The 21353-nt window shown below is 45.3% G+C and overlaps 1 protein-coding gene across 5 annotated transcripts in view; it reads right to left on the bottom strand.

Moving 5' to 3' along the window:
- Positions 1-9105, bottom strand: part of Med13l (mediator complex subunit 13L) — a 204711-nt gene extending 195606 nt beyond the window's left edge. For 2 of the 5 annotated variants that reach the window (XM_027414167.2, XM_027414169.1), the window contains exon 1: positions 8618-8689. In XM_027414167.2, the coding sequence (XP_027269968.1) occupies positions 8618-8689 (72 nt within the window). Of the gene's footprint in view, positions 1-8617 lie in introns of all 5 variants that reach the window. The other 3 variants (XM_035443271.1, XM_027414172.2, XM_027414168.2) reach the window with 3 other exon arrangements.
- Positions 9106-21353: the final 12248 nt, after the last annotated feature.

The raw sequence follows: 21353 nt of genomic DNA, 5'->3' as shown, positions 1-21353 counted from the left end.
ACGCACCATGGCCTCTCCACACTCTTCAAGCACGCTCCACCAGCAACCCTGTACTGTGCCTAGAGGAGGGTAGGACCACCATGCGCTGCAGACACACAGATACTCACTCACTCCCACTGCCCCGGGCAGAGGGGGCCCAGACAACAGGCCAAGAGAAAGTGCTGGCAGCACTCCCACTGTGGGATCATAGGGCTCCAGGAAAGGCAGGGTTCTCTAACAGGAGGCATTAAGTGCAGCACAAGGGAGAGGACAACCATCACTGCAACAGCCCTAGGGCAGGGAGGGCTGTTAGTGAAAACAAACCTACAAATGAACCCTGCCTGATATCTTAGACTATGGACCACACCTGCATGGTAATTTCAAGTTCTACAGTAAACTTTTCATAGGCAGCATGACTACAGATCTGTGAGGTCCATCCTCCAGTGACAAGGGAATGCTCTGAGATAAGCTGTTAAATGAAAATCAGAAACTAGGCAGCCCTTAAGGCCTCTCTCTCTTCAAAGCAACTGAAATGCCAGGCTAATGGTGAATGGTGTTTTAAAGAACAATGTATTTATCAGGTACTGTTTCTGACATTCTCAGAGAGCCAATCTCAAAATGGTAACAGACTTGCTATTAAGGTCAAAGGACACTCTAGAGCTGCCAAGGGAGTAATCATCAACTACCCAGGAAAAGCCAGGGTACAAGTCCTAGTCTTTCAGCTCCGAGCAGGTACAGAATCTTCCCCCAGTTTAAATTCACACAGAGAAGCCACACGTGAAAAGAAAAGCCACATGCAAAGATGGATTTCAAGGCTCTCCTCTCAGTCACAGCTCACTTATGAAGAAGACCCAAGGACAGCAAGGGTGGAAACCATTCAATCTCCTGCTCCTTCACAGTCAAGGCGGACACTTGCCCTCAGCCTCCCTGGTGCCTGCCTAGCCACTAGGGCCTGCCTGGTTGTATGCTGGAAACCTTTGGGGCACATCTGAAATCCCAGCACTCAGGCAGAAGCTGGAGAAGCTCTGCGAGTTATATAGTGAGTTCCAGGCCAGCCAGGAAATTGTTTATGAAAGAAAACAAGTGAGATGTACTCAGATGATTTTTTTCACATACCCAACTTCCATATTTCCACTAAGGTCACAGGTTGTGTCAACCTGATTTGCCTAATTACTAGAAAAAAATTAAACTCGGCTCAAGCTTCCCTGCTCTAGTTCACTGCCCACTCTACTGGGCTCCTTATTGGGCTCATGAAAAGTGACTTTTTAAGGAATGGCTGAATAAAAGCCCCTGCACAACCTGGAGAGTGAAAGCAAAGGACTCTGGGTCAGGCCCAGGGTTACAAAACTACAGTTCAGCAAGCTTAGACAATCCAGGGATCACCCAGTCACTGTGCATTCAGCCTCACTAACAAAATTCAGATCACAGAACAATCATCTACTAAGTTACTTTATGGTTTTGATTTTGGTTTTTTAGGATTTTTTTTTTTGGTGGTGTTTTTTTTTTTTAGGGTGGGGGGCACACATTCGAGCATACCGTGCTGCAAATATTTACATGTTTGTTACAGAGTCTCTCGATGTATCCTGGAACTCTATATTGACCAGGCCTCTCCCTTCTGAGTGGTAGAATTAAAGGCATGTGGCACCAGGCCCAACTCAAAACTCTTTAATAGCATACTTCCCATTAGAACCTAAGCAAGCACCAAAAACACCTTTGGGAATGAAGGGAATTGTTTAACAACAAGGAATGAATACCTAAAGTGTCTAAGATGATTTTGACAGGGTCACTGCCCTACATAAATTCATCTATTTCTCAGAGGTATATCAGGCATCTGAGCAACTAGTTCTGCCTGTGGGAACCAGGGAGAGTTTTAGATAAGACATGATACTGGAACAGTTTTTACAACTGAGTAAACCTGGTGTGGGGCAACTATAACCCTAGCACTCCTGGACAGAGGCAGAGGCAGAGGCAGAGGCAGAAAGTCTACCTAGAGCCCCAGGCAAGCTCCAGCCACAGTGTAGCCTTGTCTCAAATAATCATCTTCATAAAGTTTAATAAGCTAGTAGAGTGCCATTTTTTAAAATTTCCAACAGTCTTATGAAAATCCTGTTCATAATTATCTATTTTATTTGAAACAAACATTATCCTCTATTTTAATTTTAAGATCAAATGTCAAAAGTCCAATTAATGCAGGGATTTGATGCAAATTAAGAATATTATAGCCAAAAGAATCTAACAAAGATTTGTATTACATTTAAGTATGTGAGCACGTGTATTGGTGCGTGTGCGTGTGCGTGTGTATGTATACCTGTGCATGCACCTGTCTCTGTGTATCAGAGTACAGTTTCTGGGAAGGAATTGGTTTTCTCCTTCTACTATGTGAACTCTAGATGTGAAACCTGGAAGAAGTACTTTTGCCAGGGCCTCTAATGAAGATTCAGTAATCTCAGCATTCAAGGGGCTTGGGCAACCCAAATACCTTGAGTTTGAGGTCAGCCTTAGTTCTCTGGTGAGTTCTAGGGTACCCTGGGCTACAAAATGAAGCCCTGTCTCAAAAATAACAAAAAAAAAAAAGAAGAAGAAGAAGAAGGGGGAAGGAGGAGGGGAGGACAAGGAGAGAGAATGAGTGTGAATGAATGAATGAATGAATGATCTATCAAGTTAAAGCTACAATTTAACTATACAAAATAATACCAAAGTGAAGTTTTAATATACTAATCAGAAAGTTCCTTTATCAGGAATGGAATTTCATTACCCTGGAAAAGATACAAAATGCAGAAAGCTGCATACTTTACTGTGAAGTAATGCAAACACAGCTTTAAGAATATCCTACCACGATTTCCCCAGAACAAGAAAATAAACATGCAGGGACACCAGGAAAGGAACACTTTCCTTGACAAAACCGATTTCTCCCAATTCTCCTCTGGAAGGAAAGCAGTTATCTTATGGTTTTTAGACTAGAATCCAAATAGAATCTAAAAGACACTTGGTTAGCTTCACGGAGACTTGTTCAACAAACATCAACAACACATACAGAGAGAGGCAGGGCTCCCTAGCCGTCTAGAAAGGGGCAGTCTCCTCCAAGGTTGCCTAAATACAGTAATGTTGAATGGAGCAGGGGAAAACTCCCCCAAAGAAACAGACCACATTATTTTAAGAAAATTTCACAACTATTTTCAATCAACTAAAGCAAAGCTACAAAACTATGCTGATGTACACAAGTGCCTATACTAAAAAATTGGGCAAGCATTCATATTTCATTCATGCAAATGAGTCTGAATTTACATTTCCTCATTTACGTTAACATTTACCAAAATTAATGGAATATCATCTCCCCTATGTAATGAAGTAAATTTTCAACAGAACAAAGCTAACACCTCCAAATCTTTCAAATAAATAATAGAGGCACATAGCATAAAATGGAATTATCTGAACCTGATCAGAAGCATGCAATCCATCAATAGGGTAAAGTCAGACATTCCAAGAATACTTATAAATGTTGAGTCTCTAATTCTAAAACTCTAAGCAAGTCCTAAGAGGCAAATGTGTGTCGACTTGTTTTATATTTTCTTGTTTGGGGGGAGGGGGAAGCTACTCCCATAGGCTGTCTAATTTACACTATCTAATTAACTCTCTTTTCAATGCACTGAATGTTATTTCTTTGCAACAACAAAATGATTTTCTAAAATGACCAAATAGAGATTCTGGTAAATGGCACCATACATAGTCTATCAGGCACGCTTGCATGCAATGTGCCTTAACGGTCACTAACAGCAATGTTGGAAAGTCTGCTCTCTGTGCTTCTAATAAATGATTATAAAGCACCGTTTACCAATCACACCTACCATCCAACCACATTCTAATTTTCATAAGCTTTGTCTACTCTCTCTCACTGGCTAGCCCCTCTGAAATAAATATATCAACCTCTCCCACAGGAATGCAAATCAGTGCTTGTACCAGCTTAAATATCATTATCTACTCTTGAAAAACAAGTCAAAAGCTTCAAAAATACCTAGTCTACCTCTGAATCAAACTTTGATAGCTGAATTAACTATTCATAAAAAAAATTCAGATTATCTACAGCACGCCTGTGCACACAGAGACAGAGTTCCATCTCAATTCTGTCTTTATTCATCTCAGAGTATAGAACTCTGAAAGTGTTTGATGAATACAATTAGCTCACAATTAACTAGGCTAAATTAGCTAGTGAAGAAAAAAGATCAATTTTCCATACTAATTAATATAAGCCACAACTATAAGTCAATGATATTTAGAGAAATGCCTTGAGAGACTTTTTTTCAATATAAATCATCTAACATATTCATGACAAAATGACCAAAGCAGGCCAAAGAAATGACAAGGTACAAAAGCGCCTGCATGCACTCAACAAACACTTCCTGTCTTGAACACAACCCTGCCTGTTTTCTTCACAAAGAGAGAGGAATGGGCCCAGCCTTCTTTCCCAGTGAGCATGTCAAAGCCTTTGGCACATACAGATCTCAGGTACACTATTTCTCTTTAAATTATGAACTCATCACACGTACAAATGGCTTTTTAAAACGGTCCAGTAAACTGCTACACTATGCCTTAAATTGCTGTCTATTATGTACTTAAAAATATTTACTAGCAATTGAAGGTTAATATGGCAACCATTACCGGGTAGCAATTATTGCCATTAAAAAAATATAAATACTATAACGCCATGTGCCACTAACAACAAATGCTAAACAAACAAAAAAAATTGGCATATTATATATATTTTCATTAAAGAAAATAAACCATCATGAGAAAGATGCTTTAAATGTACATTTATTTTGAATATTAAAACTGCAAACTGGGGTGAAAAATAAAACTGTGTGCCATATTGGGGTATTCTGAAACCTTAGCAAATCTCCCTTTATCTTCATTTCCATTTGACAGTCCTCCCTATTTATTTTCGAAGTTTTCAACACCTCAAGTTTTCAACACTTAAACTACCTTCCTTTTCTTGAGGAGAAAGTAATTCTCATAAGACAAAAGGAAATTAGGTCTGCAACAATTTACCCTAAAAGCTTCAAATACAAAAAGAATTGTCCTCAGTAGGAAGTTAAGTACTAATGTATGTACATGTGTTTTAATTCAGTACGAATTTGACACCATTACCCAATTATCTATAGTCAGGGATATTTTAAGCAAATCAAACATGAATGTGGAACAAACATCTAAGAATAAAAAATGGCTCCCTCAAGTCCCAGTACTCAGCATACTTAAGTCTAGCCTAAAGGACACAGTCACTTTCTCCACATTATCTGAAAAGAAAAACAAAAAGATACACTGGGCATCTGGAAATTATAATGTGTCTTCCCTGAAGGGTGAGTTCACAGCCACAGGGTACACTGTTACATTTTCCAAAAAAGGAAGATTTAATACACTTAACTAAATTATAAGTGAATGAATAAAACAAGAGTCACCCCAAAATTTGATGGACAGCATGAGAAAACAGTTTTGTGTGACAAAGGTGCAGCAAGGCATGAATTTACTGCCATGGCTACAGTCTCACAGTAGTAAGAGTAAGAAACAGCAGTGACCCTCAGCATACACATCCAGTGGCCTTTCATAGGTTAGGAATCAGGGTGGAGATAGGAAAGGAAGTGTAGGAAATAGGACTCCAGGCAGTATCAGAAAACAAACCCAGTAAGACTAGAAACAAAAAAATCTTAAGGTGCCTGGACTGCTCAACTAATTTTTGCTAAGCCATGGTGATGACCTCAGGATAACAGAAAGTGGTGGGTCAGTTTCCACACAGATCTACTCGGTCTTCCACTTCCATCTACTATAACGTGATCGTGTGGCTACATTTCTAGAAGTAATAACTCTTCTCTGCTCAGAAACAAAACTGCAGGTCAAAATGGCAAAAAGTACAAAATGCCAAGTACCTATAGTTCTTCAGACATACACATGACTTTGAAAAGGTGATCACTGCCAACCCTTTGGAATCAACTATGTTGTTAGGGCAATGTATTCTTAACATGATAGATTGCTGCTGTCTGTATATGATCTTCAGGAAAAATTCTCAATTTGGAATCAGAAGAAAAGACTGAAGTTTGATTTTTTTTTCTTCAAATAAATTTTAGATAGAGTTAAAAGCACTAGCTGCATTTCCAGAGGACCGGGGTTCAATTCACAGCAACCACATGGCAGCTTACAACCATCTGTAATTCCAATTCCAAAGAATCTGACACCCTCACAGAGACATACATGCAGGCAAAACATCTATCAATGCACATAAAATAAAAATAAATAAGCCATTTTGAACAATTAAACAGCATTTATACATCCCTAGGTACCATGAAATATAAACATTCTATATTTTTAAACCAATCTAAGCATGTCTGCATTTCAAAGGGATTACCCAAAAAGTTAATTATACTTTAAATTATATTCAAAAGTCAACTCTTTGGTTTAAAGATGTTTAGGGGAGAAATACCCAGAATGCATCCTTAGGCCAGTAAAAATCAAAGTCCAGAATCTTCAACAAGGAATTTCAAACATCTCATCTCTACACTATCACCCCCTTGAAGCTCAAGAGATAAGGAATGACCTCACAGTTCAGCTGTGCACCAACAGTCTTTCATTTGTCCACACAATTCATTGTCTATAAATTAGCCACATGCACACAAGCCATTATTAGTCAGCATGATGTATGGTAATTTGGGAGCTCTCCCAAACTAATATGGGTTGACTTGGTTATTTTAATTACCTGTAAGTATGTCAATGTGGTCACCCAGCCGCCAAACAAAACCATTTTAAATACCCCTTAATCAATACATTTGCTGATCTATGAAGGTTCCTGAACCTAATACTAAATGACAGACAGAGGAAGGGGGGGGGCAAAAGTAGTTTTATCCTCACATCAAAAGATCAAGGGGTAAATTACCACAGCGGTGAAGGAAGAACCCCAACTTCTAACTGAGTCTCAATTCAGAGTAAGAAGAAATCAGCCTGCTGTTACACTGTTACAGGACTGCAAGCAGGAGTACTATGTCACTAGGTCTTTGTAGGCCAAAATCATGCTTGATTTCTTTATCTGCATGAAAATAAAATGACACTTCCTAAGTTGGCAAGAATTCGTATTTCTCCACTAGTCTCCAAGGGGAGAAAAAGCATCTATGCCACCCATAATTAAATGTAACTAATTACAATTTCAACACTAAATTATTTATCCAGTGTAAACAAGGACTGAGAGGAAATAAAGCTCCTATCTACAGCAGGGGTTACAGAAAATAATTTGCAATAAATGCATGCTCTCCAAAAGGGAGCGTACCCCAGCCCCCCCCAAAACAAATACTGGGCACACAACTTAAAATAAGTTGAGTTTTTAAGGCTAAATTAAATAAGCCGTTCAACCAATTTTCCAATTATATTCTACGCTTGAAACATAATTGCCTTACATCTGTTTACAAATCTTTGCTCAATATTTAAACAAATTCGTACTCTCCCGGGCACATAGCTCCACATACAGTAACTCAGGCACAAAGCGCGTATTTAAAGACCACGCACTCCCATTATCAGTCTAAGCACCAGGTTTAACAACGCGAATGTTTTCAGAGCGAGGTAATACGACCCAATAAAAAGCAAAGATGGCATTTACCACCAAATGTCACTGCCACCGCCAGGAAAGAGTTGCTGGAGCCCTATACATTTTTAATTTCGATGAATCGAGCCGCCCTCGTCGGGTGCCAGGCTTCCAGGAGAACAATTGACACCCTAAATGCTTCGAGATTAAGGCAGGCGATGCACTTCCAAAGCAAAAGTTGTCAATTATCAGAGAGGCGAAAGCGGGAGAGAGGAGAGGCAAAGGCAGATAAAAGCGATGTTATCAAACCGCCCAGCTTGTTGCTCTCCTCTCTCTCTCTCTCTCTCTCTCTCTCTCTCTCTCTCTCTCTCTCTCTCTCTCTCGTGTGTGTGTGTGTGTGTGTGTGTGTGTGTGTGTGTGTGTGTGTGTGTGTTTTCCTTGTTAGGGCAGAAAAAACAGTTTTTAAAGGCAGCGGAGGAGAGCCGAGGAGCAGGAGCTTCCTCCACCTTCCGTGGGCTCTGAGCAATGGCTCTCCCGCTCTCCAGCATAGTAAGCCCCGAGAGGCTGGCGGCTGTCCGTGTTTACAACCGTGCGAGCTTCCGCTGCCAGAGTCCTTTCCCTGACACAATCGCCTTCCATCAACTGTTTTCGGTCGAAATCGCAGGTGTCATTGTGGAATTTAAAAAAAGAAAATTCAGAAGGCAGACGCGGGAGAGCGGCCGATCCGATCCGGAGAGAGGACGAGCCTGCAGATCGCAGGCGCCGGCGGCTGCACAAGGCAGAATTCTAAGCCTTCCACATTTCGGGAAGGAGTTAAAAAGAGAGAGAGAGAGGGAGGGAGAGGAAGAGAGAAAGAAAGAAAAGAAAAGAAAAGAAAAAAGAGGGGGAAGGGGAGAGGAAGGGGGGTGTGATTGCCACGGAGGTGGGCGCTCCGAGCGCGCCCCGGCGTCCGCAGCGCCCCGACTTCCACACGTACGTCCACGCCGGGCGCCGCGCTCGCCGACGCCGCCGGGGCTCCGGGAGGAGAAAGTTGCGCGGCGGGGAGGTCGCGCCCCCCACCCGGGCCCCCGCCCCGCCACTCACCAGCGAGAAGAGGTTGGAGTGACAATCCTCCAGGCTCGCCCCGTTCGCCACCCAGTTCGCCGCGGCGGTCATGGTCCTCCGCGAGCCCGGCCGCCAGAGCGGGGCATGTCGGAGCGGGCCGGGCCGGGCGGCGGCTCGCGGGCACCGGGGCGCGAGGCCGCGCGCGGAGCCCGAGGGCGGCGGCGGCGGCGGCGGGGGGCGCGGCGCGGCAACGCGCCCGCCTCTGTCGCGCAGGGCCGCCGCCTCCGCCTCCGCCTCGCCGCCTCGTCGGCCGCCTTGTTTATCTCCAGCCGGCGGGCGACTCGCCCTCGCCGCGCCGGCGCGTGAGGCACGCGAGCCCCGCAGCCGCCCCGAGCCGCCGCCGCCGCTGCCGCGCGAGCCCGCGAAGGGGGGGGTGCGGACGAAGCCAGCGGGCGACCCCGGCAGCGAGCGCCGTCCCCTCCTTCCTCTTCCTCCCCACCCCCCCCTCCTCCCCAGTCGGCCGCGCTTCTCCTCCCTCCCGGGCTCGCTCGCTCTGACAGCAATGGCGGCCGCCGACCGCGGCTCGGCCCGCCATTGGCTGCGGCGCGTCACGTGACGGGCGCCGGCCGCGCGGGGGGCGGGGAGGGGCCGCGGCGGCGGCGGCGGCGGCGGCGGTGCGGCTCGCGGGAGCGCTGCTGAGCCGAGCGCGGCCCTCTCGGAGCGGGGACCAGCGAGCGAGAGAGGGAGGGAGGGAGGGAGAGAGAGAAAGAGGTGCGGGCGGCCGTGGGACGGCGGGGCTGCGTGGACGCCCCGCCCTGGGCGCGGGCGCGCGTCTGTCGCCGGCCGAGGAGGCCGCGGCTTCTCGGCACGGCCTCCGGAGCCCTGGTAGCTGCTCGGGCCTGGGGCGCGGCGTGGGCCGGGCTGGGCCGGCCTGTCGGACCGTACCGAGGAGTGTCCTCGAAACCTCACGCCCGCCGGCCGCTGCTCACCGGGCGGAGGAGTGGGACTCAGAGACACAAAGGCAGCGAGGCGCTTGCCCGAGGACGCGGGATTCGAACCCTGGCACTACGAAGCCAGGGCTCGGGGTTCGCTGCCTACCGAGCGCTGAGCTCCTAAAGCACGCATGTTTCCGGAGCATTTTGCGCCCACTCTGCGTGCGTGCAGGCATTCCTTGCATAAATGTCCCCAGCGCTCTTGCTATGTGCCACATTCACAATGTGCTGTGTGGGGAGCAGGCCCTTCCTCAGGCTCCAAGGGTCCAATAATCAGCATTCCTTCTTCAGAGTAATGAGAGAAGTGCTGATACTGGACACTATCTTCCAACCAACTCACCAGTTTTCGGCCCCAAAATACAGGGAGGGGGAACTTTGGCTTGAAAAGAGGTAGAATTAGTGGGACGCGGCCTCTTACCCCAGCACTCAGAGGCAGAGGCGGGCGGATCTCTGGGAGGTCCAGGCCAGACAGGTCTACACAGTCTCAAAGAAACAAAGGAAGAGTAAAACGCAGGAGAGATGGGTGGGAGTGTAATACGGGTGAGAGAAAGCTGACATAGGAATGGAGCTTTGAAAGTATCCCAAACCTTAAAACCAGGAAAGAGGGTGGTTCATACACGTTACTTCACAGAATCCTCAGAACCCGACTTGGGTGAGCTAGTTCAGAGAGGTGCAATGACATCCTGAAGGTCTCAACGCCATGAGTATCTGAATTCAGAAGGCTCTGGAAAAAGATGCGAAGAACTGGCTTTGCTATACCTAGCTGTGACCCTGCCCAGCGAAATTTAACCCTGTCCCTCATTTCCTAATCTGTCGAAAGCAAATCCTAATTGCTGACCTGCTGACCTCAAGTCAAGGTCACGAATCTCTGTTAAGATGCTATTGGGGGAAGCATTACAAGGAGGAAGCCAGACACCTGAGCCTCATGTGGTGTTACTGAGATCTCAAAGGTACATCCACACATGTTCATCATATAGACTGCAACCTAAAACTGGTCATAATGTAAGCAAGTTTAGAGGGGAAAAGAAATGAAGGGCGGGGGCAGTCCTGGAGCAAAACCAAACAGAAGCATGAGCAAACAAAAACACTTGGACAGTTTACAGATTAAGAAAGCTAGCATTTAAAAACAAAATACTCGGTGGTGTTGCACACCTTTAATCCCAGCAGAAGGATCTCTGTGAGTTCAAGGTCAGTCTGGTCTACAGAGTGAGTTCCAGGACAGCCAGGGCTACACAGAGAAGTCCTGTCTTGAAAAAAAACAAAACAAAAACAAAAACTCAACTTCATTTATTGCTAGGACTGGATATTTGAATCACACAATTCATGTTGAAAGCCTACAAAGGACAGTTAAGGAGTTTGGACATGGTGATTAGCACAAGGATGGAATTCTTGGCTTCAGATTAGTGCCCTCAGAAGAGACACAGGAGGACTTGATTCTCCCCTCCGTCACAGGAAGACATTACCAGGAAGGGGTACCACAACTGGTTTGAAATGGGTCAGTACCTTAGTCTTGGGGCTTCCAAAACAGTATAAATACATTTGTTCTTGAAGGCATTCAGTCTACAGAAACCAAGTTAGTGCAAACAGTTCAAACTCAGGTATACCAGAAGAAAATCAGAAATTAAAACCATATGTACTGGCAACATTCTCAGGTTCAACACACATAGAAGGAAGCAGAGCCCTCAAGTACTAAGAGCAGGAATATAAAGTAGCATCGTGGCTTTGCATGGCCAGGCAAGAATTATCCACAGTGACTGGAAAGATGGCTCAGTGGTCAAGAGCACTGACTCCTCTCAAAGAGGACCCAGGTTCACTTCTCAGCACCCATAACCATCTGAAACTCCTGTTCCAGGGGTTCCAAACCCCCTCTTCTATCCTCCATAGGTACCAGACACATACATATTCATATATATATTTGTGTGTGTGTGCAAATATATGGAGGCAAAACACACACATAAGATAAATTTTAAGGATTTTTTTTTTTTTTTTGGTTTTTCAAGACAGGGTTTCTCTATGTAGCTCTGACTATCCTGGAACTAGCTCTGTAAACCAGGCTGGCCTCGAACTCACAGAGATCCCTTTGTCTCTCTGCCTCCCAAGTGCTGGGATAAAAAGGCATGCACCACCACTAACTGGCTTTAAAGAATTTAATAAATAATTTAAAAAAAGAATCATGGGCATTTACAAAGCATGCACTCTGACCCAGTAGCCCTTCTTTGAATTGTATACAGATGTATAGAGGCCTGCAATGTAAGTATTATAAGCTGCTGTGTTGTCTGGAGGGCAGAAACTACAAGCAACCCCGTGTACATCCATCAGGGAATAACTAACAAAATAATTTAATTCCATGCAGCCATTAAAAATAATGAGTTGGTGCTATGTGTTCTCAAAGAGAACGACCTGAAGACACTCGGATTAACTGAGATAGCCCTGGAGGTTACCATGACACTACCAGTAACATCAGCCACCTCTAGGGAGGGGAGTCGGGGGACTGGGGGATGGGGTAGAGAGAGAAATTACTTTTCACTTTACCATCCTGTAAGTAACAAACAGCAAAAGTCAATCTAAAAATAACATTGAGAACAGAGCCGTCAAACACCATGAAAGTCAATTAAAAAGCAAAAGAAAGTGGAACACCCCCCTGACAGGAGTGAGCTGAAGCGAAAGGTTCCTGACCTGGGGGCCAGCCTGGGTACACTGTAAGACTCAAAAATATGAAAGGGGTAGGAAGTGAGAGAGGAGAGAGAGAGAGAGAGAGGAAGGGAGGGAGAGAGAGAGAAGAGAGTTAGGAGGAGGGCAAATAAAAACAAGACCAAAATCAAGCAGGCCAAACTCAAAAGAGATTTTCTTGTCTGTCAAATCTGAGCCCCAGAGAGGAAGGGGAAACACTAGGAATTCTGCCAGTGAGCATCCTGGCGACAGGTGTTCTGAATGAGAGGGCTGAGGAACTAGGCGATGGTCTGGACTGAGGGAGAGCAGCCTGTTTCCTTGGACAAGCCACTCAACCTCTCTGGGCCTCAGTTTCCTGCCATTTGGGCACAACAGCGGGGAGGCCTTCAGGTCAGTCCTACCTGGGAACTCCTTGGCCTCTCTGTACAGCCAAGATTAGTGATAACACTTCTCAGAGTTCTTACTCAATAGGGAAAGCACTGGGAGGAGGTGGCAAAGCCCTGGAGATAAGATAAACACAAAGCAAAACAGAGTCAACTACAGGCTCCTGGGAAGTAGCAGGGAGCCAGGCTGGGACTTGGAATTAGTTCTCCATGTGCAGGTACCTCATCTGCACCCTGATGACTTAGTTTCCCCATTCACAAGTCGCTGCCCAAACAGAAAATAAAAGTCCTGCTGTGTGTGGAAACCTCAGGTCTCATTCTAAGGAGGCCATATCAATCCCCTTCCACAGTTACCAAATGTAGTGACAGAGAAAATTGAAAACAAAAACAGGCCCCCAGGAGGAAGTGGCTGTTAGAAAGACAAAAGGGAAGGAAGCTGCTGCCACTGCAGGGTAGGAAAAGGATGCTACTTTTGAGCCCCAGGGACCTGGGCTCCAATGCCCAGCTCTGCCTTGTCCTAGCTGTGCAGCCCTGTGCAGGTCACTTAACCCTGTGACCCACATTTCTTCCCAAGCATCCCATGTCCCAGAGTGATAAGCCAGGGAAGCACTTCCAACAGCACTGGCCCCAGAGGCAGTGATCAATAAATTACAGTCACCGGCCACTTGTCTATATTTGAACAAGGGAAGGTGTCACCCAGTCACATCATTTGGAGATAGTTTGTTTTTGTTTTGTCTTTCTTTCTTTACTGTGTCTTTGTTAGATTACTTAGCAAATTATGGGGGCACAGAATGCCGACTCTGGTGAGTCTAGCTATATAAATGTATACTCCAGGCTGGGGGATGGCTCAATGGGTAAAGTGTCTGCTATGCAGGGACCCAAGTTAGGAACCACAGCACTCCCCAGAAAGGTCAGGTATGGTAGTACCCACCTGTAACCTGTATGCTAAGGGGCAGGAGGGGACAAGGGTGTCCCCAAAGTGTGCTGGCCAGGCAATTTAGCCAATTAGGGTGGTTTAGGCTCAATGAGAACCTTGACCTCAAAAATAAGAACAAGCAAACAAAAAACCCTAAAACATATAGAGAATAGTAGGAAAGGACACACAGTGTCTGGCCATGCAAGCATATGCATAGGTGTGCATGCATGACCACAAGCACACATACACAAAAGCAAACACACATATGCCATACACACATGAAAATAAGATTCTGAAAGCATATTCCTAGGCTGGAGAGATGGCTCAGAAATTAAGAGCACTTGCTACACTGGCAGAGGACCCTAGTCCAGTTCCCAGTACCCACACAGAGACTCACAACTGCCTGTAACTCAACTCCTGGAGGAATCTGATGCCCTCTGCTGGTCTCTATGGGCAATCACATGCACATGTGCATATACTGACACACATACACGTAATTTTTAAAAATTAAAAAACAAGCCTTTTAGCCAGGCATTGGTGGTGCACACCTTTAATCCCAGCACTTGGGAGTCAGAGTCAGGTGGATCTCTGTGAGTTTGAGGCCAGCCTGGTCTCCAGAGCAAGTGCCAGGATAGGCTCCAAAGCTACACAGAGAAACCCTGTCTCGAAAAACCAAAAAAAAAAAAAAAAAAAAAAAAAAAAAGCCTTTTAAAAAGCAAACTCACCACCCCCCAGAAAGGGAATGTCAACCTTTGTACCCCAAGGCTCACTCTCTGCTAGGAATCTGGACTTCCTTCCTTTCTTACTTAGACCAACCAACCCAACTTCAAGATACATTTATTTCTTTTTCTAAGGTTTGGGGTTTTGTTTTTGTTTTATTTTTTTTTCTTTTTGTGAAAATGAGATCATGGCATATATACTACCTGGCAATTGGGTTTTTTTTCTTACCACTTAATCATTTATCACAAATACACCTCCAGGCCTATATATCTGCATCTAACTCACTGTTTTGTTAGTTATGTGATGCCTCCTAGAATACCTGGGCTGTAATTTATTCAATTATCCCCCTATACCTGAACATTCAGTGAGGTTTCCAGTTTTCTCCTCACTCTAAAGAAGCATATTATAAATATCTCTATCTAGCCAAGACACATGGGGGTGGACCTAGGCCCTATCTATCAGATAGACTCTGATGACACCCTGTGGAAGGCCTCACCATCCAGGGGGAGCAGAAAGGATATGTGATAGTTAGGGTTTTAGTTGGGGAGGGTGGTAGGGGAGGAGGGGAGGGAGAGGGAACTGGGATTGTCATGTAAAACAATCTTGATTCTAATTCAAATAAAAAAACTGCAGAAAAAAATAAATATCTCTATCTATATATCCTTATGTACTGACACTTTTATTTCTTCAGAATCAAGTTCCCCAAATATGATTGCCTTTTTATTTGTTAATAAACATATGGTTTTATTGTTCATAAATACAGCTAGGATCTCAGGTAAGGCTCAGAAGCAGAGCACGTGCCTAGAACATGAAAGGTCCTGGGTTCAATCCTCAGCACTGCAAGAGAGAGAGAGAGAGAGAGAGAGAGAGAGAGAGAGAGAGAGAGACCTGGCAAAATGGCTCAGCTGGTAACACATATACCGCATAGAACTTGGTGGAAAGAGAGACTAACTCCATGTCCTCTGACATACAACATGGGGGAGGGGAGAGAGAAAGCCAGGAGGGAGTGGGTAGGGATAATAATATCAACTAGCCCGGCATGGTGGCACATGTCTTTAATCGCAGCACTCCAGAAGCAGAGGCAGGTGGATCTCTGTGAGTGCAAGGCCAGCCAGGTCTACAAAGGCCAGGGCTGTTATACATAGAAACCCTGTCTTGGAAAACAAGCAATAACATTATTGTTGTTATTATTATTATTATTAAATAAAATATAGTTTAAAGAATTAAAAAAATGTATCCAGAAACTAGGGACATGGTTCAGTTGCCAGAGAGCTGGTGGTCTGGCTTGCAGAAAGCCTTGGGTTCAGTTCCCCGCATCAAATAAACTAATCCTGTAATCTCTGTACACCTGTAATCTCAGTACTCATTAATCAATAGAGGCAGGAAGCTGCAGAGGTTCAAGGACATCCTCAGCTGCACTGTGAGTTTGAGGCCAGCCTAGCTAGGCAATGTGACACCCTGCCTCAAAAATAAAGAAGTACACCAGTGGATGATAAACAAGGCCAGAAGACTTTCCCATAGAGACCTTAGCAGTCTGGGCTGCCTGTAGTTACACAGGGGAAAACCTCCAGCTCCCCAAAGTCCAGCCAACCTTCAGGTGGTGCCAAGCTTTTTCATTTTTGCCAACCCGATGAAAAATGGCCTCATTGTTTGAGTGTGTTCTCTCAGAGTTCAAGCAAGGCTGATCTTCTCTCGCCTCTCTTGGCCATCATGGCCTCACACAGTTCCTCAAGAGTCCCGGGCTGCTGGGGACAGCAGCTCAGAGCAGCAGAGGCTCCAGGGAGCAAGGTGATTAGATCTGCATGGTGGCCGTGGCCACTCTTTGGCATAGAAGTCTGGCACGGACAAAGCTATTTGTTGATGTCACTCCATAGAGATCCTCTGAGTGCCCGGCATGAGGCAGTTTTCATTCCTTGACTTCCATAATTCAATTTTTACGCCATAAAGCAATCTAGCTATGCTGCTTTGTGTAGTAAGAGCTTTCTTCATGACCAGGTAATATTTCCTAATTATTTCAACCTCTCTCTTATGACCGATGGAGTGAAAACTGTGGGACTGAGGGGTGAACCTTGGGGTTGGACAAGACCTGGGTTCAAGTCCCAGCTCTGCCACCTACTTCTGACCACCTTGAACTCTGACCTGACCTGCCTAGGCTTCTGTTTCCTTGATGCTAAAGCTAGGCATATGCACCTGTGCTTACCAGAACCACTGTGTGCACTCAATGAGCATAAGGCACATAGTAGGTGCTCAATAAATGTCAGCTATTAACATTAAATCTCAGGCCTCCCCTTTAACTTAAATGTAGGCAGTAGTTGAATGTGAAGAGATTCTGCCAAAGATATAATTTAGTAATGATTTGAGCTATTCAAATTTGCAATGAGGGGCTTGGAGCAACAGAAGCATGGTTAAGAGCACTTTCTGTTCTTGCAGAAGACCAAGGTTCAGTTCTCAGCACCCACATCAGTCAGTTCACAGCCATCTATAACACTATAGTATTGTAGTATAGGTAGTATCTATAACACTATAACACTGACGCCCTCTTCTGGTCTTCACAGGCACTGCATACATGTGGTGCAATACATACACTCAGACACACACACATGCATCACTAACTGAATTTTGTGGCATGTTACCTGCACTGGCTAGTTTTATGTCGACTAGACACAAGCTAGAGTCATCTGAAAAGAAGGAGCCTCAACTGTGACAGCAGGCTGCAGGCAAGTCTGTAGGACATTTTCTTAATTAGTGATTAATGGGGGAGGGCCCAGCCCATTGTGGGTTCTATAAGAAAGCAGGTTGAACGAGCCATGAGGAGCAAGCCAGTGAGCAGCACCCCTCCACGGCCTCTGCATCTGCTCCTGCCTCCAGGTCTCTGCCCTTCTTGAATTCCTGTCCTGACTTCCTTTGATGATGAACTATGATGTGGAAGTGTAAGCCAAAGAAATCCTTCCCACTTCAAGTTTCTTCTGGCCATGGTGTTTATCACAGCACTAGTAACCCCAAATAATATATCACTTTTACTTTTTGTTTTGTTTTGAGACAAGGTCTCACTGTGTAGCCCTGGCAGGCCTGGAACTCACTGTGCGAATCAGCTGACCTCAGACTCACAGAGACCCACCTGCCTCTGCCTTCTGAGGGTATACACAGTATACATTATATACACACACACAAACACAACATATAAACATACACACTTACATAATACACATTCAGCACACATATATGCACAATACACACAGAAACACACACACAGAAAGCTGTATGGTCTCATATGAACAGCTTGAGCTTTCGAATGAACAAAATCAGTCTTTTAAAGTGTTTTAAGAGGCTGGCGAGATGGCTCAGCCGTTAGGAGCACTGGCTGCCTCTGGCAGAGGATTCCACTTAGGTTCCAGCACCCACATGGCAACTAACGCCTATAACTCCAGTTCCAGCGGATCCAGCCCCTCTTCTGATTTAATAGGTAGTGCATATATGTACACTTGTGCAACACACACACACACACAATAAATAACTAAAAAAAAATTAAAGGTGTTAAACTGGGCATGATGGTACACACTTGTAATCTCGGTACTCAGGATGTGGAGCCAGGAGGATCAGAAGTTTAGGTTCATCTTTGACTACATAGTGAGTTCCAGGCCAGCCTGGGCTACATGAAACAAACAACAACAAAAACAGAGAGGGAGAGTTCATTAGCCACCCGAAAACTTTTCTGTCTAGATCACGCAAGTGTGAACTCAAGGCTCATGAAGAAAGGAACTCAGTCGGAGCCTGCCCAGGTGGCCCAGCACCAAGCTGCACTCAGAAAGGAGGGGTGCCAACCACTCCCACAGCCTGCCAGCACACCTTACCCATTACACTTTCTGTGTTGTAGGCCAGGCCCCAGGGAAAGCAGCCAGGCTCCTGGAAGGTTCTATAAGGAAGACAGACATCTTTTCTCTGTTGCCCTGAATTAGGAACTTCAGGAGTGGTCCAGACAGGTGGGGAGGTAAACTGATCTCCAGTCACCGCACCTGCTGATGCTGCCCTGGAGCGCTCACATCCAGGTCTTAGCATGTTAGACAAAGGCCTCCATCCCCAGGGACCCTATCAGATCCCTCCTAGCTATCTGGCATTTTCAATACCCAGACCTGAAAAGATGTTTCCTATTCTCAAGCACAGGTGTGCTGGCTGAGTCCCTGCCCTGGGGCCAGATCTAACTTTCTGTGACAGATCATTTAAAAGCAATCCTTAGATGAAGACTAGGCTTTGCTGGGGCAACAATTTGGCAGCATAGAAACCAGCACACATGAAACTTGAGTCATCCTCCTGTCTCCACTTTGCCTGGGTGACAGGCTCACCTGGGTTATGGAAGTTCTCAGCAGCTATCAGTGAGGGAAGTAACACCTCTCTCCTCTCCGAAAGGGACAGCCCATCTCTGAGGCCACCTTCAAGTTATATAATCAGATGGTTCTGTCAGGCAAGTCCAGTGATTTCTCCCTCCTCAAATGTGCTGACTGCTACACTAGGCTACAGTAGTTAGTGATGGAGTCTGTGAACCGAGTTGCTGTGGCTGCTGTCGGTTTAGATGGCTTCCCCCAGGAAATAAATTACATTTCGTTCTCTATAGATTGTTTACTTTATGGTCTCTTGATCTCACTTGGCTGATTTTTTTTTTTTTTTTTGCGTAGATTTTTCAGTAGCTTGCTTCCCACTTAATCACAACTGCTTCTGTAAATGTTAGCGCGTTGTGTTGTGGGGATTGGCTGTGAGTATTTCACAATGGTTACTGCGTAGACAAACCCCTTATTTATTCTGCACACATAAACCCTCAGTAAATACCCCCTATTAAAAAAAAAAAGTAGACCCTTAAAATGATTCTCCAGCAAGCAGACTCTATTTTGCGTTGACTGTGCAATACATTTAGCAGAATTCCAGTGTGCACTCACGTGCTTGTGTGGGTACACTCAGCATGTATGCACGCACAGATATATATGTATGTGTTTGGAGGCTACAGACCAACCCTGAGTGTATTCCATCTTTCCCTTGAAACAGGGACTCCCACTGGCCTGGGGATCATCCAGGCTCTTAGTCTCTTACAAGAGTACACCACCATACTTGGCTTTTTACATGGTGTCTTAGTTGCTCTCTCTGTTGCTGGTGATCAAATGCAACAGACATGGCAAAAGCAACTCAGGGAGCGAGCGAATTCCAGCTACGAGAGAGTAACGAAGATGGCAGGAGCTTGAAGTAGCTGGTTGCAGCACATTCACAGTCAGGAAGCAGTGTGAGGAATTCATTCACTCAGCTTTATTTTCTTCTCTTCATACAGTTTGGGATCCTAGCCTAGGGGATGTTGACACCCACAGTGGGCAGACCTTCCTACCTCTACTAACCTAATCAAGATAATCCCTTCACTGGCATGCCCAAAGACCATTCTCCCAGATGAGTTGCCGATTAATACCAATTAATTAATACCAATTAATACCAACCATCACCTCTGGGCTCTGGAGATCCGAACTCAGGTACTCATGTTTATATGGCAAGCGTTTTACCTACCTGCCCAACCCTCTTTACAATCTTTTTTTTTTTTTTTTTTTTTTTGTTTTTTTGAGACAGGAATTCTCTGTGGCTTTGGAGGCTGTCCTGGAACTAGCTCTTGTAGACCAGGTTGGTCTCGAACTCACATAGATCCACCTGCCACTGCCTCCCAAGTGCTGGGATTAAAGGCATGGGACACCACCACCCAGCCCTCTTTACAATCTTATGCCGGAGCATTGCTTAGCAAATGTGCACATTCCAAGGAGCCTGTTCATCAGAATCTGACAGGCCCAGAATGAAAACTTTCTTCTCCTATCTCACTTCAGACCTAGCCAGTCAAGCCATACCCCCTGCCACCTTACTAGCCATCTGATCTTGAAAAGGTGGCCTTTTGGGACCACTGAGCCTGGGATGGCTCAGCTGTCAAGAGCACTTAATTGTTCTTGTAGAGGACCTGGGTTTATTTCCTAGCACCCCAGTCAGGCAGCTCACAATCACTTATAACTCCAGTCCCAGGGGATATAAAGGGCAGGTGAACGCCCTCTTCTGGCTTGTATGGGTACTGCAGACATGTGGTGCACATACCCTCACACAGGCACACACATATACATATTTACATAGGTAAATAAATAAATAAAATTGGAAAAACATTTTTTTAAAAAAGTGGCTGGTGGCTGGACAGTGGTGGCACACACAGCCTGGTCTACAAGAACTAGTTCCAGGACAGTCTCCAAAGCCACAGAGAAACCCTGTGTCGAAAAGAAAAAAAACAAAAACAAAAAAAAAGAAAGAAAGAAGGAAAGAAAGAAAGAAGGAAAGAAAGAAAGAAGGAAAGAAAGAAGAAAAAGTGGATGGCATAGAGGCACACACCTTTGATCCCAGAACTCTTCAAGCAGAGGCAGGCAGATCTCTGTGAGTTCAAAGCCAGCTTGGTCTACAGAATGGGTTCCAAGACAGCCAGAGCTACACAGTGAGACCTTGTTTTGATAAAAACAAAAGCAAACAAAGGAAAGACAGTGGTCTTGCCTTTCTGACCCTCAGTCTTTTCATTCTTCATACGGGAATCACAGCTCTCAGCTAAAAAACGGAAGCTGACAATAATAGCAAGTGTCTCTCATGTGTCAGGCTGAGTCCTTTGTGCATTGATCTTGTACAATCCTCCCACCAACCCAGTTAGGTTGACATCATTACCATCTCTCTATGCAGAGAAGCCAAGTGAAGAATGATATAATATGTCCTGACATTCCATAACTCAGGCCCAAGCCACTGTCCTTTTGTCATTCCCACTCCTTCTGGTATCTATCCTATCCTGTCTTCTCTGTTTGGAAGTCATGATTCAGACCCAAATGTGATGCACCATGATTGTGCTATAAACATGCTCATGACTCCTGCTCCCCCAGGAAAGAACCGCTTTGTGTGGGGTCTTCAGAGCCTTGTAGAGACTTACATCCTGCCTGACTGAACACAGACCTCAGTTCTGGCCAGCCACCTGCTAACCTGGCAGTCACACAGCACTTTCTAGGCCTCATCCATGCAGTGTCCTCCTTCCCCAGCCTGGCCAGTCACCTCCTCTT

This window comes from Cricetulus griseus, chromosome 4, assembly GCF_003668045.3.
Source record: "Cricetulus griseus strain 17A/GY chromosome 4, alternate assembly CriGri-PICRH-1.0, whole genome shotgun sequence".
NCBI lineage: Eukaryota > Metazoa > Chordata > Mammalia > Rodentia > Cricetidae > Cricetulus > Cricetulus griseus.
Note: the sequence above shows the minus strand (reverse complement) of the source record. Positions and strands in the feature narration are given on the sequence as shown.